Below are 20,230 nucleotides of genomic sequence, written 5' to 3'. Positions count from 1 at the left end.
TATGTATTACCTATAACTAAACCCCTTTCTATACAAAGTTCAATCAAAGGGCTCCCATTATCATTTACACCTGGCACCCCAAACTTACCTACCACACCCTCTCTAAAAGTTTCTCCTACTTTAGCATTCAAGTCCCCTACCACAATTACTCTCTCACTTGGTTCAAAGGCTCCTATACATTCACTTAACATCTCCCAAAATCTCTCTCTCTCCTCTGCATTCCTCTCTTCTCCAGGTGCATACACGCTTATTATGACCCACTTCTCGCATCCAACCTTTACTTTAATCCACATAATTCTTGAATTTACACATTCATATTCTCTTTTCTCCTTCCATAACTGATCATTTAACATTACTGCTACCCCTTCCTTTGCTCTAACTCTCTAACTCCCTTCACTAAATATTACCCTGCTCACGCTCCAACAGATCGTCAGGTCCCAAGTACCATTCGTCTCCATTCACTCCTATCTAACATGCTCACGCACGCTTGCTGGAAGTCCAAGCCCCTTGCCCACAGAACCTCCTTTACCCCCTCTCTCCAACCCTTTCGAGGACGACCCTTACCTCGCCTTCCTTCCCCTATAGATTTATATGCTTTCCATGTCATTCTACTTTGATCCATTCTCTCTAAATGACCAAACCACCTCAGCAACCCCTCTTCTGCCCTCTGACTAATACTTTTATTAACTCCACATCTTCTCCTAATTTCCACACTCCGAATTTTCTGCATAATATTTACACGACACATTGCCCTTAGACAGGACATCTCCACTGCCTCCAACCGTCTCCTCGCTGCTGCATTTACCACCCAAGCTTCACATCCATATAAGAGTGTTGGTACTACTATACTTTCATACATTCCCTTCTTTGCCTCCATAGATAACATTTTTTGACTCCACATATACCTCAACGCACCACTCACCTTTTTTCCCTCATCAATTCTATGATTAACCTCATCCTTCATAAATCCATCCACCGACACGTCAACTCCCAAGTATCTGAAAACATTCACTTCTTCCATACTACTCCTCTCCAATTTGATATCCAATTTTTCTTTATCTAAATCATTTGATACCCTCATCACTTTACTCTTTTTTATGTTCACTTTCAACTTTCTACCTTTACACACATTCTCAAACTCATCCACTAACCTTTGCAATTTTTCTTTAGAAACTCCCATAAGCACAGTATCATCTACAAAAAGTAACTGTGTCAATTCCCATTTTGAATTTGATTCCCCATAATTTAATCCCACCCCTCTCCCGAACACCCTAGCATTTACTTCTTTTACAACCCCATCTATAAATATATTAAACAACCATGGTGACATTACACATCCCTGTCTAAGACCTACTTTTACCGGGAAGTATTCTCCCTCTCTTCTACACACCCTAACCTGAGCCTCACTATCCTCATAAAAGCTCTTTACAGCATTTAGTAACTTACCACCTATTCCATAAACTTGCAACATCTGCCACATTGCTCCTCTATCCACTCTATCATATGCCTTTTCTAAATCCATAAATGCAATAAAAACTTCCCTACCTTTATCTAAATACTGTTCACATATATGCTTCAATGTAAACACTTGATCTACACATCCCCTACCCACTCTGAAGCCTCCTTGCTCATCCGCAATTCTACATTCTGTCTTACCTCTAATTCTTTCAATTATAACTCTACCTATAGTTTTCCTGGTATACTCAGTAAACTTATTCCTCTATAATTTTTGCAATCTCTTTTGTCCCCTTTCCCTTTATATAAAGGGACTATACATGCTCTCTGCCAATCCCTAGGTACCTTCCCCTCTTTCATACATTTATTAAACAAAAGTACCAACCACTCCAACACTATATCTCCCCCTGCTTTTAACATTTCTGTCATGATCCCGTCAGTTCCAGCTGCTTTACCCCCTTTCATTCTACGTAATGCCTCACATACCTCCACCACACTTACATTTCGCTCTTCTTCACTCCTAAAAGATGGTATACCTCCCTGGCCAGTGCATGAAATTACCGCCTCCCTTCCTTCCTCAACATTTAAAAGTTCCTCAAAATATTCTCGCCATCTACCTAATACCTCTCTCTCCCCATCTACTAACTCCCCTACTCTGTTTTTAATGGACAAATCCATACTTTCCCTAGGCTTTCTTAACTTGTTTAACTCACTCCAAAATTTTTTATTATTTTCATTAAAATTTCTTGACAGTGCCTCTCCCACTCTTTCATCTGCTCTCCTTTTGCACTCTCTCACCACTCTCTTCACCTTTCTTTTACTCTCCATATGCTCTGCTCTTCTTATAACACTTCTGCTTTGTAAAAACCTCTCGTAAGCTACCTTTTTCTCTTTTATCACACCCTTTACTTCATCATTCCATTAATCTCTCCTCTTTCCTCCTGCCCCCACCCTCCTATAACCATATATATATATATATATATATATATATATATATATATATATATATATATATATATAATATATGGTAGGATTGCTGGTGTCCTTTTTTCTGTCTCATGAACATGCAAGATTTCAGGTCCGTCTTGCTACTTCTACTTACACTTAGGTCACACTACACATACATGTACAAGCACATATATACACACCCCTCTGGGTTTTCTTCTATTTTCTTTCTAGTTCTTATTCTTGTTTATTTCCTCTTATCTCCATGGGGAAGTGGAACAGAATTCTTCCTCCGTAAGCCATGCGTGTTGTAAGAGGCGACTAAAATGCCGGGAGCAAGGGGCTAGTAACCTCTTCTCCTGTATATATTACTAAATGTAAAAGGAGAAACTTTCGTTTTTCCTTTTGGGCCACCCCGCCTCGGTGGGATACGGCCGGTGTGTTGAAAGAAAGAAAGATATATATATATATATATATATATATATATATATATAAATACATAATATATATATACATATATATATATATATATATGTATATATATATATATATATATATGTATATATATATATATATATATATATATATATATATATATATATATATATATATATATATATATATATATATACAGTGGACCCCCGCATAACGATCACCTCCGAATGCGACCAATTATGTAAGTGTATTTATGTAAGTGCGTTTGTACGTGTATGTTTGGGGGTCTGAAATGGACTAATCAACTTCACAATATTCCTTATGGGAACAAATTCGGTCAGAACTGGCACCTGAACATATTTCTGGAGTGAAAAAATATCGTTAACCGGGGGTCCACTGGAGTCTTTGGAGACAAAGAACTTTGTCCTTGGAGGCAAAGAAGGGAATGTATGAGAGTATAGTTTTACCAACGCTCTTATATGGGTGTGAAGCGTGGGTGATGAATGTTGCAGCGAGGAGAAGGTGGAGGCAGTGGAGATGTCATGTCTGTGGTGTGAATATAATGCAGAGAATTCGTAGTTTGGAAGTTAGGAGGAGGTGCGGGATTACCAAAACTGTTGTCCAGAGGGCTGAGGAAGGGTTGTTGAGGTGGTTCGGACATGTAGAGAGAATGGAGCGAAACAGAATGACTTCAAGAGTGTATCAGTCTGTAGTGGAAGGAAGGCGGGGTAGGGGTCGGCATAGGAAAGGTTGGAAAGAGGGGGTAAAGGAGGTTTTGTGTGCGAGGGGCTTGGACTTCCAGCAGGTATGCATGAGCGTGTTTGATAGGAGTGAATGGAGACAAATGGTTTTTAATACTTGACGTGCTGTTGGAGTGTGAGCAAAGTAACATTTATGAAGGGGTTCAGGGAAACCGGCAGGCCGGACTTGAGTCCTGGAGATGGGAAGTACAGTGCCTGCACTCTGAAGGAGGGGTGTTAATGTTGCAGTTTAAAAACTGTAGTGTAAAGCACCCTTCTGGCAAGACAGTGATGGAGTGAATGATGGTGAAAGTTTTTCTTTTTCGGGCCACCCTGCCTTGGTGGGAATCGGCCAGTGTGATAATAAAAAAAAATAAAATAAATATATACATTATATATATATATATATATATATATATATATATATATATATATATATATATATATATATATATATATATATATATATATATATATATATATATATATATATATATATATATATATATATATATATATATATATATATATATATATATATATATATATATATATATATATATATATATATATAGATATATATATATATATACATGTACCTAATAAGCTGAACTTGCCGAATAGGCTGAACTCATAAAAAACACAAATAGTTAGGGAATTCAACTGAGAGGAAGTGACGTCTGGCAGCATGTCACCTGACTGCTGTCAGGTGGTAGGAGGGCTACTGTAGATGTGCAAGCGATTTGCTATTAATACAATTTTCAACTTTTTGTGTAAATGTGTATGTTATATCAATAAGGAAGGATTCCAAATAAGAATGACTGTACAGATTAAGTGCAATGAAGATCATCTGTGCTTTGGTTCAATCCATCAAATGTCCCTCTGCATTCCTGTGAAGTATTCATGTGTCACTGAGATCATCCCCTTTTGCATGCATGTTTGTATTCATTAACTGTAGTGGACAATTCCAGCCTGTCTCTCCTAATTATTTCTTTTCACAGTGACCACATGAGAGTATGTAAACACCAGTAGTAGGTTGTTGAGTTGTAAGAAAGAAGTAGTGCAGATAGGATACATGAAATTTTTTTTTTGCAAAGTAGTAGGGTAATGGGAATTTGTTCCTTTAAAACCCACTCAGGCTTGTTAGGTCACATAATCTTTCTTACCTCTTTTCTCCTGTTTACCTGCAACCTTTTTTATCATTGATCTGTCCTACTTTGACCCTGTTCCTCCCCACCCAGTCTTCATAGATCTAAACTTACTCCCTGTTCAGTACATCCACACTTACTACTATGCAATCTACATCTAAAGGACCTTAAGTTCCAATATTAACCTTGACCTAAAACGCTTTCTTGATAGTTGTAACAGAACCCACAGGCATAACACCAGACACAAACATCTCTATGACATTCCCCATGTCTGACTAAACCTTTACAAAAATTCAATGTATGTCAAAGGCCCTAAAATCTGGAACACCCTACCTGAAAACTCTAGAACTGCAGACACTTTCATCACCTTCAAAACTACCATTAGAAAAAATCTTATCTCCCCGATACACCCCATCAACTAATTACATGAATACCACCTGGTGGTTCACACTTACACTCACTCACCCACTTGACCATAAACACAGAAATATCAATCTTAATCTTAAAATAATGAATCCTAACTAGTCATAAGATGGTCTGTGATACTCCAATACTGAAACTATGTATTGTGTGAAAACAAAAGCATTCACAAACTAGTATTTAAGTCACTTAGCCATAATACCAACTTACCTCATAATTTGTAATATTTTTAACCCTTTGAGGGTTTTCGTCGTACTAGTACGTCTTACGCGTAGGGGTTTTTGACGTACTAGTACTCATAAATTCTAGCGGCCTCAAATCTAGTGGGAGAAAGCTGGTAGGCCTTCATATGAAGGAATGGGTCTATGTGGTCAGTGTGCACAGTCTAAAAAAAATCCTGCAGCACACAGTGCATAATGAGAAAAAAAAAACTTTGACCATTTTTTTTTAATAAATCAGCGACTTTGCAGTGTATTTTCGTATGGTATTTATTGTTGTATTCTAGTTTTCTTGGTCTCATTTTATAGAATGGAAGACATATTACAGAAATTGAGATGATTTTGACTGGTTTTACAAAGAAAGGTGCCTTGAAATTGAGCTCAAAGTAGCAGAAATGTTCGATTTTTACCAAACTTCAAAAGTAAACAAATCGTGCCAAGCGTGCAATACACGTCAACTGGTGAGTCTAATATTCTTTCACAAGTGCACCAATAATATTTATACCATTTTTTACACTAATGCAGTAGTCTGCATAACAGTAAATCTTATATTTTTTGTGAAAATAAAAATTCAAAGTGGAAAGCAAAAGAATATAAGAGGGGCCTTGAGACGTGACTAATGACTAGAGGAAATGTCATTTTAGTGCCAGGAATGTCTTTCTTGTTTATTCTGGACCCTATTCGGAAATTGGCATCTTTTGAAATTTGTGTGAAATTGGCAAAATTGCTAAATTCTGACCACTGTACTGGATAGTTGAATTTCATAAATGAGTGGTTTCTTGCACCCATTCGATAGAAAAAATGGAGTTCTAGCGAAATATTCATGTTTTTTGTCGACTAGTACAGTGAAATTGGCCGAAAATGAGGCTCAAAGTGGGCAAAATCGCCGATGCGTAAACATCGCCGAGACCGCTAACTTTGCGAGAGCATAATTCCGTAAGTTTTCTATCAAATTTCAAACTTTTGGTGTCTTTATTATCGGGAAAAGATTCTCTATCTTTTCATAAGAGAAAATAATTTTTTTTTTTTTTTAAATTTGGCCGACCCTGTGAACGAGTTTCGGAGAGGGCCTGTCGACCCTCAAAGGGTTAAAGTTAAGAATTAATCTAAGTCTGCCCGAAATGCCTAGCCATGCTAGGTGTTCTAGTGGCCCCCTCTGTAAGTAGTATTTTGAAACATGTAAACCACACAATATCCAAATTCTGTAAACTCAGCACTGTAATCCTTATAGAGAATAAACTTGTTTAGATTTGATTTGATTTGATCTTTACCATCGACCTTGTGACCTAACCAAAAAAAAGGAAAAATGGAATTAATTACAAGTAGTACTACACTCACAAGACATTATAAACTATCACTATCTGAAGATAGTGCAACTCAAGCATAGTTTCTGTTCTAGAAGGTAATCAACACCCAAGAAAAAGAGTATGCAACAAAGTCTTAACATTTTTCCAAAATCATTGATAACTTTGCTATGAGTCTAAAGGGATTTTGCTGTCAGTTTAGAATCTCATGCACTTTTACTATTACATAATTTTTACCTTAAATAATATTTTCTTTATAGTGATCACATAGTGAAACCCATCACTGTACATGTGGAGGGCTTCCCAAGAGAGAAGACTTGGACCAAATATATTTGTTCTAAGGGTAAGTAGAGTTTGTGTCTCCTGTATTTAAACTTTTAAATGGGAAGTGACAGGTAACAGGCTACCTCAAACCATCCCCCCCCCAAATATATGTAATCACCATTTTTAAGAAAGGAGACAGAAATGAGGTACTAAACTATAGACCAGTGTCACTGACGTTTATAGCATGCAAAGTCATGGAGAAGATTATCAGGAGGAGAGTGGTGGAGCACCTAGAACAGGACCAATTCATAAATGACAACCAGCATGGATTCAGGGAAGGCAAATCCTGTGTCACAAACCTTCTAGAGTTTTATGACAAAGTAACAGAAGTAAGACATGGGAGAGAGGGGTGAGTTGATTGCATTTTCCTGGACTGCAGGAAGGCCTTCGACACAGTTCCTCGCAAGAGATTAGTGCAAGTTCCTCGCAAGAGATTAGTGCAGAAACTGGAGGATCAGGCACATATAACAGGAAGGGCACTGCAATGGATCAGAGAATACCTGACAGGAAGACAACAATGAGTCATGGTACGTGATGAGGTATCACAGTGGGCGCCTGTGACGAACGGGGTCCCACAGGGGTCAGTCTTAGGACCAGTGCTGTTTTTGGTATATGTGAATGACATGATGGAAGGGATAGACTCTGAAGGGTCCCTGTTTGCAGATGATGTGAAGTTAATTAGGAGAATTAAATCAGATTAAGGATCAGGCAGGACTACAAAGAGACCTGGACAGGGTGGACACATGGTCCTGCAACTGGCTTCTCGAATTCAACCCCGCCAAATGCAAAGTCATGAAGATTGGGGAAGGGCAAAGAAGACCGCAGACAGTATAGGCTAGGTGGACAGAGACTGCAAACCTCACTCAAGGAGAAAGATCTATGGGTGATCATAACACCGAGCATGTCTCTGGAGGCACACATCAACCAGATAACTGCTGCAGCATATGGGCACCTGGCAAACCTGAGAATAACATTCCGATACCTTAGCAAGGAATCGTTCAAGGCACTGTACACTGTGTACGTCTGGCCCATAATGGAGTATGCAGCACCAGTTTAATCTCGAATGAATGAAGCACCAGTTTGGAACCCACACCTGTATGTCAGAAAATTAGAGAAAGTACAAAGGTTTGCAACAAGGCTAGTTCCGGAGCTCGGGAATGTCCTACGAAGAAAGGTTGAGGAAAATCAGCCTGACGACACTGGAGGACAGGAGAGTCACGGAAGACATGATGATGACATTCAAAATACTACGTGGAATAGATAAGGTGGACAGAGACAGGATGTTCCAGAGAGGGGACACAAAAACAAGGGATCATAATTGGAAGCTGAAGACTCAGATGAGTCACAGGGATGTTTGGAAGTATTTCTTCAGTCATAGAGTCGTCAGGAAGTGGAATAGCCTAGCAAGTGATGTAGTGGAGGAAGGAACCTTACATAGCTTTAAGACGAGGTATGACAAACCTCAGGGAGCAGAGAGAGAGAGAGAGGACTAATTTTTCTTGTGTAGGGGTAGGCTTAATATTTATCAGTGTATACCTAGAGGGTGTTTTGAGGGTCGAGGCCCCCGCAGCCTGGTCCATGACCAGTCGTCGTGGTGCATCAGGGTCTCATCATCCAGGTTGTTATTGCCGGCCGCATGCAAACCACAGCCCGATTGGTCAGGTACTGACTTTAGGTGCCTGTCCAGCTCCCTCTTAAAGACATCCAGGGGTCTATTGATAATCCTCCCTTGCAGGTAACAATTTACTAATTTTGGACTACCTCCAAACAATTATTCCCATATAAATCTTAATTTTCTAGTGAAATATCACAGAATCGTCGTTTAATGATCATGATGTAGAACACATCTGGAATTTAAGTTCTGGCATCCGTAAACTGGACAGTTTTATGGTCCAGAACGTACTTCAAAATTTAAGGGTCAAAATAATTTTCCCAAAATAAGGATTGTGTTCTTTGTCAAAGAATCAATTGTCATCAGGAATTCAGGCTATCTAATACACATTGCCCTACATGGACCAGAAGACCTCCAGCAGTGCTTCGTCTGTGCCTATGTACAATTTGCGAGAGGAATTTATGGTTCATGTAAAAAAAAAAATGAAGTAGATCGACGGTGATTTCAAGAGGTCTTCATTGGGGAATGGAGCAACACAAACTGGGTGATGAAAAGATTGTAATATATGTTCACTGTAACTGATGTCTGTGGTTGCAATACGTGGAGATAGTTGATGTTCTTCATCACTTCATAGAATCAGAAAGTTTAAAAGGTCGTTCTCGTTTTCTTCAAGAAATGACGTTGTATTTATCAACTTGTGTGCAAGTCTACATACAACAGATGATCCTAAGTGAGTGTCCAGGTGGCACCATGCTATAACAGTTATGCTCATAATTTAATAATTTTCTCTATCTAATATGTACCACATGCATAGTGAAAAATATGAATTTTTGTCACCCATTACATATAAAGTTATTGAGCAGAAACCCTGTAAGGTCGACCTCCATTAGTAACACTGCCTCACTACTCACTTGTTTTCTTTCATTCAGATAAATCTATATTCTGTATGTTAACTGTGAGGCTTTTGCTGCTATTTTTCATTTCCAGATTACCTTTTCGTGATTAACTATACGTATATAGGCTGAAAGCATTATACTCGGAACTTATTTCTGTGCCTTAATGCACTGTATGATAACATTCGTTGGATATTTCAGATATTGAGGAAAATGTTGACTCTTTAGAAAAATGGAACATTGAAACACCAACCGAAATAATTCAGGACTCTGCTCGAGGTTGGGTTTCTGCAGTTGGAGATCTTCTTGGACCTACGCTTGAGGTTAGATTATATGTTAAATATCTTAGAAAGGATCTGTAGACTTTAAGAATTTCATAATTACTTTGTTTTACAGATATTACATTTCATCTCTCATATCAGTGTGGTAGATTTTAATAGCAGTATACTTGATAAACATAATTTAAATATGCTTCTGCATGTAATTACTATACTGCTAACAGCAGCATATTGAACCATGTCATAATAAGACCCACTGCACTGTGAAAATGAGTAAAAAATAAGTCATATTTAGTCTATCAGGTTGTTAATTTAAGAATTTGTAATTCAGTATTTAAAATGGCACACAGCAAATGTAGTTTGTGTGTAATTATTAAATAAACATACCTTGCATTAGAATGTGGGGCTGAAGTTTGTGGTTATAGGAGAGTGGGTGCAGGAGGAATGAGGAGTGATTGGCGGAATGATGAAGTAAAGGGTGTGATAAAAGAGAAAAAGTTAGCTTATGAGAGGTTTTTACAAAGCAGAAGTGTTATAAGAAGAGTAGAGTATATGGAGAGTAAAAGAAAGGTGAAGAGAGTGGTGAGAGAGTGCAAAAGGAGAGCAGATGATAGAGTGGGAGAAGCACTGTCAAGAAATTTTAATGAAAATAAGAAAATTTTTTAGAGTGAGTTAAACAAGTTAAGAAAGCCTAGAGAACGAATGGATTTGTCAGTTAAAAACAGAGTAGGGGAGTTAGTAGATGGGGAGATGGAAGTTTTGGGTAGATGGCGAGAATATTTTGAGGAACTTTTAAATGTTGACGAAGAAAGGGAAGCGGTAATTTCATGCACTGGCCAGGGAGGTATACCATCTTTTAGGAGTGAAGAAGAGCAGGATGTGAGTGCGGGGAGGTGCGTGAGGCATTACATAAAATGAAAGGGGGTAAAGCAGCTGGAACTGATGGGATCATGACAGAAATGTTAAAACCAGGGGGGATATTTATTTATTCATTTATTTATTTATTTATTTATTTATTTATTAATTTGAACATGATATAGGGAAGTACAAAGGAATACAGTTATTAAAGTGCAACATGCCAAAGCCCCTTGTATGCAAAGCATTATGGGCAGGCTTAAAATTAACTTAAGATTAACTAAGCAATGATATATTCAGTGGTAAAAACATTATTGTAAACAGATAACAATTTAGCACAAATGAGTATTACAAAGACAGGTCATATGATCATTTACTGTGTTGCTGTGCATTCAATAGAATGGAGTATTCTGTTAGGTAATGTTGGAGTGGTTGGTATTTTTGTTTAATAAATGTATGAAAGAGGGGAAGGTACCTAGGGATTGGCAGAGAGCATGTATAGTCCCTTTATATAAAGGGAAAGGGGACAAAAGAGATTGTAAAAATTATAGAGGAATAAGTTTACTGAGTATACCAGGAAAAATGTACGGTAGGGTTATAATTGAAAGAATTAGAGGTAAGACAGAATGTAGGATTGTGGATGAGCAAGGAGGTTTCAGAGTGGGTAGGGGATGTGTAGATCAAGTGTTTACATTGAGGCATATATGTGAAGAGTATTTAGATAAAGGTAGGGAAGTTTTTATTGCATTTATGGATTTAGAAAAGTCATATGATAGAGTGGATAGGGGAGCAATGTGGCAGATGTTGCAAGTATATGGAATAGGTGGTAAGTTACTAAATGCTGTAAAGAGTTTTTATGAGGATAGTGAGGCTCAGGATAGGGTGTGCAGAAAAGAGGGAGACTACTTCCCAGTAAAAGTAGGTCTTAGACAGGGATGTGTAATGTCACCATGGTTGTTTAATATATTTATAGATGGGGTTGTAAAAGAAGTAAATGCTAGGGTGTTCAGGAAAGAGGTGGGATTAAATCATAGGAAATGAAATACAAAGTGGGAATTGACACAATTGCTTTTTGCTGATGATGCTGTGCTCATGGGAGATTCTAAAGAAAAACTGCAAAGGTTAGTGGATGAATTTGGGAGTGTATGTAAAGGTAGAAAGTTGAAAGTGAACATAGAAAAGAGTAAGGTGATGAGAGTATCAAATGATTTAGATAAAGAAAAATTGGATATCAAATTGGGGAGGAGTATGGAAGAAGTGAATGTTTTCAAATACTTGGGAGTTGACGTGTCAGCGGATGGATTTATGAAGGATGAGGTTAATCATAGAATTGATGAGGGAAAAAAGGTGAGTGGTGCATTGAGGTATATGTGGAGACAAAAAAAGTTATCTATGGAGGCAAAGAAGGGAATGTATGAAAGTACAGTAGTACCATCACTTCTTATATGGGTGTGAAGCTTGGGTTGTAAATGCTGCAGCGAGGAGGCGGTTGGAGGCAGTGGAGATGTCCTGTCTAAGGGCAATGTGAGGTGTAATATTATGCAGAAAATTCGGAGTGTTGAAATTAGGAGAAGATGTGGAGTTAATAAAAGTATTAGTCAGAGGGCTGAAGAAGGGTTGTTGAGGTGGTTTGGTCATTTAGAGAGAATGGATCAAAGTAGAATGACATGGAGAGTGTATAAATCTGTAGGAGAAAGAAGACGGGGTAGGGGTCGTCCTTGAAAAGGTTGGAGGGAGGGGGTAAGGGAGGTTTTGTGGGCGAGGGGCTTGGACTTCCAGCAGGCAAGCGTAAGCTTGTTAGATAAGAGTGAATGGAGACAAATGGTATTTGGGACCTGACGAGCTGTTGGAGTGTGAGCAGGATAATATTTAGTGAAGGGATTCAGGGAAACCAGTTATTTTTATATAGCCGGACTTGAGTCCTGGAAATGGGAAGTACAGTGACTGCACTCTAAAGGAGGGGATTGGGATATTAGCAGTTTGGAGGGATATGTTTGTGTATCTTTATAGGTATATGCTTCTAAGGTGTTGTGTTCTGAGCACCTCTGCAAAAACAGTGATTATGTGTGAGTGAGGTGAAAGTGTTGAATGATGATGAAAGTATTTTCTTTTTGGGGATTTTCTTTCTTTTTTGGGTCACCCTGCCTCGGTGGGAGACAGCTGACTTGTTTAAAAAAAAAAAAATCTTGCAGTGTTACAAAGTATAGGTGGAGCCTAGGGGGGTAAAATACCTCTCTAGGGGTAAATATAAAATTATTTAAAAATAAACCACCCTAGGGCCTCACATTTTTAACCTAAAAAAAAAAGTGCAAAGTTACTTAGCTTCAACCTGACTCCATGATATCTCCCGAGCTACTAACTCCCTAGTCACTAAACAGCCACTTTCAGTTCGTTGTCTCATACTGTCCAACTGGATATCTCATACATGCCCAATTAAATGGTGACATTATTCATACAATTATGGAGCACTTTTTCCTTATAATATAAACTTATTTCATATATAGAATTTATTACAATAATGCAGTACCTACGTAATACCCCCACCACCAACAGATCACAGATCTACAGATCTCACTCAGCTAGCTGCATCCAATCAGATGTGGCTAGTCAGAAGAAAGAAAAAAAGAAAATTACTTGACTTGGTGCATTATTCTTATACGAACAGGAAACAAACCAAACATCAGTTTTATAAACACAAAATATCTATAATCAACACGATTTGAGCACTGCTAATCTGCAGACGTGTGAAACTCATTTAAAGTAAAAGTGATCAAGTTTTACGCCAAATGCTGGCCAAGCACCAGCCTTGATGCATCCTATCCCTACACCACAAGGCACATTCTCACATCCTCATCCTCATATCTGACATAGACAGAGCTGTAAATCTTAGCTCTGTGTTTTCCTTTGTGGATGACACTTGAATTGCCATGACAGTGTCCTCCATCAAAAGCACTGCAAGACTGAAAGTGGACATCAATGAAATCTTTAATGGGCCACATAAAACAATATGAAGTTCAGTGAAGAGAAATTTCACCTACTCAGATATGGAAAACTTGAGGAAATTAAAACTGTGTCAGGGTATACAACAGATTCTAACCACACAATAGAGCGAAAAACTAATGTGAAAGACCTGGGAGTGATAATGTCAGAGGATCTCACCTTCATAAGAATATAAAAAAGAAGGGACACTGTAGCAGGCCTACTGGTCCATTCGAGGCATGTCCAAGTCACCTACCGGCTTAAGCCATTTACCCAACCCAGTCAGGTCCTGGTCACATCCACTTAAGGAAGGAGCATGGCATCAGACTTATTAGCACAAGCTAGTCAGGTCCAACTCACACCTACTCATGTATTTATCTAACATATTTTTAAAACTACACAATGGTTTAGCTTTTGTGATGGTACTCAGGAGTTTGTTCCACTCATCCACAACTCTGTTACTAAACCAGTCCTTACTATATCCTTTCTGAATCTGAATTTTTCCAACTTGAAACAATTGTTGTGAGTCCTGTCATGTCTTGGCTAGATATTTTTAGCATGTTATTTAAATCCCTTTATTTATTCCTGTTTTGCATTTATACATCTCAGTCATATCACCCCTAATTCTACGCCTATCTAGAGAGTGCAGATTCAGGGCCCTTAGTCTCTCCTCATAGAGAAGATTTCTGATACATGGGATCAACTTTGCCTTCCTTCTTTGTATGTTTTCCAGTGCATTTACACCCATTCTGTAATACAGGGACCAGAACTATGCAGCATAATCTAAATGAGGCCTAACCAAAGATATAAAGAGTTGAAGAGCAACCTGAGAACTCGTATTATTTATGCTTCTTGATATGAAGCCAAGGATTCTGTTCGCTTTATTCCAAACACTATATGTAGCGACAGTGTATGTATCTACAATGTATCTACCTCATCTGCTAGAAAAATGATAGGATGGATAATGAGAACCTTCAAAACTAGGGACGCCAAGCCCATGATGATTCTCTTCAAATCGCTTGTTCTCTCTAGGCTGGAATATTGCTGTACACTAACTGCCCCTTCAAAGCAGGCAAAATTGCTGACCTGAAGAATGTACAAAGAACTTTCACAGGACACATAAGTATGATAAAGCACCTGAATTTCTGGGAACAGTTGAAGTTCCTTGATATGTATTCCCTGGAATGCAGGCGAGAAAGATACATGATAATATACACTTGGAAAATCCTAGTGGAATTAATACCAAACTTGCACACGAAAATCATTCTCTGTGAAAGCAAAAGACTTGGCAGGAGATGCAACATTCCCCCAATGAAAAGCAGGGGCGCCATGAGCACACTGAGAGACAACACAATAAGTGTCTGGGGCCCAAGACTGTTCAAGTGCCTTCCAGCATACATAAGGGGGATTACCAATAGACCCCTGGCTGTTTTCAAGAAGGCACTGAACAGACACTTAAAGTCAAGCACCTGATCAGCCAGGCTGTGGGTCATATGTCAGTTTATGTGAAGCCAGCAGTAACAGCCTGGTAGATCAGACCCTGATCAACCATGAGGCCTAGTCTCAGATGGCTGCATGGACATTGACCCCTGAAACCCTCTCCAGGTATACTCCAGGTGTACCATACAACCTGATGCTCTACTGAATGGGTTACCTCAGTGGAGGTAAGGCTTTTGATAGAGTACTGCATCAGAGACTGTTAAAGAAAGTGGCAGCTCATGGCATTGGGGGAAAGGTGCTCTCATGGATCGAGTCATGGCTCACAGACGGGAAGCAGAGAGTGTCCATAAATGGGGTTAAATCCGGGTGGGGATCTGTAATAAGTGGCGTTCCACAGGGATCAGTCTTGGGCCCGTTGTTGTTTATAATATATATCAATGGTCTTGATGAGGGAATTACTAGTGAAATGAGCAAATTCGCTGATGACACAAAGATAGGTAGGATAATTGATTTAAATGTAGATATCAGGGAACTTCAGGAGGATTTAGACAAACTCAGTACCTGGTCAGAAAAGTGGCAGATGCAGTTCAGTGTAGATAAATGCAAGGTTCTGCAGCTCAGGAGTGTCCACAACCCTAGCACTTATAAGCTAAATAATGTAGAACTTAGCCATACAGATTGCAAAAAGGACTTGGGGGGGTTATGATTAGCAGCAACCTTAAACCAAGACAGCAGTGGCTAGGTGTACGTAAGAAGGCAAACAGATTACTGGGATTTATATCAAGAAGTGTAAGCAACATTAGTTCAGCAGTTATATTGCAGTTTTATACTTTATTAGTAAGGCCTCATCTAGATTATACAGCTCAGTTCTGGACTCCATATTACAGATTGGACAAAAATTCGTTAGAAAACATTCAGCGTAGACTGTCTAAATTAATGCATAGCATTAAAAATCTTCCTTATGAGGAAAGATTGAAGACCCTTAAATTACATTCACTTGTTAGACGAAGAATGAGGGGAGGCATGATCGACGTGTATAAGTGGAAGATGGGTATTAACCCTTAAACTGTCCAAGCAGATCTATGTTCACATGCGTAGTACTCCAAAAGTAGATCTACTTTTTTTTTTACATACTTTCAAATATAAAAAAAAAAGTAGATTAAAAATTTTTTACACGTTTTCAAATGTAAAAAAAGAAAAGATCTACTTTTTTACATACTTTCAAATGTTGAAAAAACGTAGAGCTATGTTTGGACAGTTTAAGGGTTAATAAAGGGGATATAAATAAGGTCTTGAGGATATCTCTCCAAGAGAGAACCCAGAGTAATGGATTTAAATTAGACAAGTTTAGATTTAGAAAGGATATAGGAAAGTATTGGTTTGGAAATAGGATAGTTGATGAGTGGAACAGTCTACCTAGTTGGGTTATTGAGGCTAAAACCTTGGGTAGTTTCAAATTTAGGTTGGATAAATACATGAGTGAGAGGGGTTGGATTTGAGTGGGACTTGCATATGAGTGGATAGAGTTATCGGAGCTTATTTCTTGGGTAACATTGAAAATTGGGTTGGGTAAATGTTTTTGTTAGTGGTATGGATTGTAAAGGACCTGCCTAGTATGGGCCAACAGGCCTGCTGGAGTGTTCCTCTTTTCTTATGTTTTTATGTTATTTCCAAATTACTACATACAAGTAATCTAGTTTACATCAGTAAAAAAAAAATCTTAAATTGAGAAACTTTTTATTTCTTAATACAGCATTGCTGTCTAGTACCACAAATACCTGCTTACAATAGGTACACGCAATGTTGCAAGAAATCGGGCATAAAACATAAATGACTTCATACAAGAGTAATCATCAACAAATCTTCAGATATAGCACAAAGATTTGACAAGTGTACATACTCATCCTTAGAAATCAACAATCAAAACCAAGTGACAAACCTGGGTCATAGTTAGGCCACTGGAAAATTTTAACTTTATTAATTCAGCCTGTGGAATCACCATACTCCTCGGCCGGCTTTCCAGCCTGCTGGTAAATAAGCTATTATATCTTATTATATTATAGGTAGAAGGTTGGTAGACAGCAACCACCCAGGGAAGTACTACCGTCCTGCCAGATGACTATGAAACAGAAACCTGTAACTGTTTTGCATGATGGTAGGATTGCTGGTTTCTTTTTCTGTCTCATAAACACGCTAGATAACAGGGATATCTTGCTACTCCTACTTACACTTTGGTCACACTTCACAGACACGCACATACATATATATATACATACATCTAGGTTTTTCTCCTTTTTCTAAATAGCTCTTGTTCTTCTTTATTTCTTCTATTGTCCATGGGGAAGTGGAAAAGAATCTTTCCTCTGTAAGCCATGCGTGTCGTATGAGGCGACTAAAATGCTGGGAGCAATGGGCTAGTAACCCCTTCTCCTGTAGACATTTACTAAAAAAGAGAAGAAGAAAAACTTTATAAAATTGGGATGCTTGAATGTGCGTGGATGTAGTGCGGATGACAAGAAACAGATGATTGCTGATGTTATGAATGAAAAGAAGTTGGATGTCCTGGCCCTAAGCGAAACAAAGCTGAAGGGGGTAGGGGAGTTTCGGTGGGGGGAAATAAATGGGATTAAATCTGGAGTATCTGAGAGAGTTAGAGCAAAGGAAGGGGTAGCAGTAATGTTGAAGGATCAGTTATGGAAGGAGAAATGAGAATATGAATGTGTAAATTCAAGAATTATGTGGATTAAAGTAAAGGTTGGATGCGAAAAGTGGGTCATAATAAGCATGTATGCACCTGGAGAAGAGAGGAATGTAGAGGAGAGAGAGAGATTTTGGGAGATGTTAAGTGAATGTATAGGAGCCTTTGAACCAAGTGAGAGAGTAATTGTGGTAGGGGACCTGAATGCTAAAGTAGGAGAAACTTTTAGAGAGGGTGTGGTAGGTAAGTTTGGGGTGCCAGGTGTAAATGAAAATGGGAGCCCTTTGATTGAACTTTGTATAGAAAGGGGTTTATTTATAGGTAATACATATTTTAAGAAAAAGAGCATAAATAAGTATACAAGATATGATGTAGGGCGAAATGACAGTAGTTTGTTGGATTATGTATTGGTAGATAAAAGACTGTTGAGTAGACTTCAGGATGTACATGTTTATAGAGGGGCCACAGATATAACAGATCACTTTCTAGTTGTAGCTACACTGAGAGTAAAAGGTAGATGGGATACAAGGAGAATAGAAGCATCATGGAAGAGAGAGGTGAAGGTTTATGAACTAAAAGAGGAGGCAGTTAGGGTAAGATATAAACAGCTATTGGAGGATAGATGGGCTAATGAGAGCATAGGCAATGGGGTCGAAGAGGTATGGGGTAGGTTTAAAAATGTAGTGTTAGAGTGTTCAGCAGAAGTTTGTGGTTACAGGAAAGTGGGTGCGGGAGGGAAGAGGAGCGATTGGTGGAATGATGATGTAAAGAGAGTAGTAAGGGAGAAAAAGTTAGCATATGAGAAGTTTTTACAAAGTAGAAGTGATGCAAGGAGGGAAGAGTATATGGAGAAAAAGAGAGAGGTTAAGAGAGTGGTGAAGCAGTGTAAAAAGAGAGCAAATGAGAGAGTGGGTGAGATGTTATCAACAAATTTTGTTGAAAATAAGAAAAAGTTTTGGAGTGAGATTAACAAGTTAAGGAAGCCTAGAGAACAAATGGATTTGTCAGTTAAAAATAGGAGAGGAGAGTTATTAACCCTTTGAGGGTCGACAGGCCCTCTCAGAAACTCGTTCTCAGGGTTGGCCAAATTTAAAAAAAAAAAAAAATATTTTTTCTTATGGAAAGATAGAGAATCTTTTCCCGATCATAATGACACCAAAATTATGAGATTTGATGGAAAACTTACGGAATTATGCTCTCGCGAAGTTAGCGGTCTCGGCGATGTTTACGCATCGGCGATTTTGCCCACTTTGAGCCCCATTTTCGGCCAATTCCACTGTACTAGTCGACAAAAAACATGAATATTTCGCTAGAACTACATTTTTTCTATTGAATGAGTGCAAGAAACCACCCATTTACCATTTTCAATTATCCAATACAGTGGTCAGAATTTAGCAATTTTGCCAATTTCACACAAATTTCAAAAAATGCCAATTTCCGAATAGGGTCCAGAACAAACAAGAAATACATTCCTGGCAATAAAATGACATTTCCTCTGTTCATTAGTTACATTCTTTTGCTTTCCACTTTGAATTTTTATTCTCACGAAAAATAGAAGATTTACTGTTATGCAGATTGCTGCATTAGTGTAAAAAATGGTTTAAATCATATTGGCGCACTTGCAAAAGAATGTTAGACTCACCAGTTGACGTGTATTGGACGCTTGGCATGATTTTTTACTTTTGAACTTTGGTAAAAATCGAACATTTCCGCTACTTTGAGCTCAATTTCAAGGTACTTTTCATTGTAAAACCAGTCAAAATCATCTCAATTTCTGTGATATGCCTTCCATTCTATAAAATGAGACCAAGAAAACTAGAATACAACAATAAATACCATACGAAAATACAGTGCAAAGTTGCTGTTTTATGCCAAAAAAACGGTCAAAGTTTTTTTTTTCTCATTATGCACTGTGTGCTGCAGGATTTTTTTTATACTGTGCACACTGACCACATAGACCCATTCTTTCATAAGGAGGCCTACCAGCCTTTTCCCGAGAGATTTGATGGCGCTAGAATTTATGCGTACTAGTACATCAAAAACCCCTGTGCGTAAGACATACTAGTACGGCCGAAACCCTCAAAGGGTTAAATGGAGAGTTAGAGGTATTGGGAAGATGGAGGGAATATTTTGAGGAATTGTTAAATGTTGATGAAGATAGGGAAGCTGTGATTTCGTGTATAGGGCAAGGAGGAATAACATCTTGTAGGAGTGAGGAAGAGCCAGTTGTGAGTGTGGGGGAAGGTCGTGAGGCAGTAGGTAAAATGAGAGGGGGTAAGGCAGCCGGGATTGATGGGATAAAGACAGAAGAAATGTTAAAAGCAGGTGGGGATATAGTTTTGGAGTGGTTGGTGCAATTATTTAATAAATGTATGGAAGAGGGTAAGGTACCTAGGGATTGGCAGAGAGCATGCATAGTTCCTTTGTATAAAGGCAAAGGGGACAAAAGAGAGTGCAAAAAATTATAGGGGGATAAGTCTGTTGAG

The 20,230-nt window shown here is 38.4% G+C and overlaps 1 protein-coding gene across 1 annotated transcript in view; it reads left to right on the top strand.

Annotated features, from left to right (window-relative positions):
• LOC128692203 (alpha-2-macroglobulin-like) overlaps nt 1–20,230 on the top strand; it is a gene marked incomplete at its 5' end in the record, with an annotated part of 260,699 nt that overhangs the window by 145,205 nt on the left and 95,264 nt on the right. The window contains 2 exon segments of the mRNA XM_070096368.1: nt 6,926–7,008; nt 9,696–9,817. Coding sequence (XP_069952469.1) covers nt 6,926–7,008; nt 9,696–9,817 — 205 coding nt within the window.

Source organism: Cherax quadricarinatus, chromosome 53, assembly GCF_038502225.1.
Source record: "Cherax quadricarinatus isolate ZL_2023a chromosome 53, ASM3850222v1, whole genome shotgun sequence".
Lineage (NCBI taxonomy): Eukaryota > Metazoa > Arthropoda > Malacostraca > Decapoda > Parastacidae > Cherax > Cherax quadricarinatus.
This window is presented reverse-complemented; position numbering and strand designations above follow the sequence as displayed.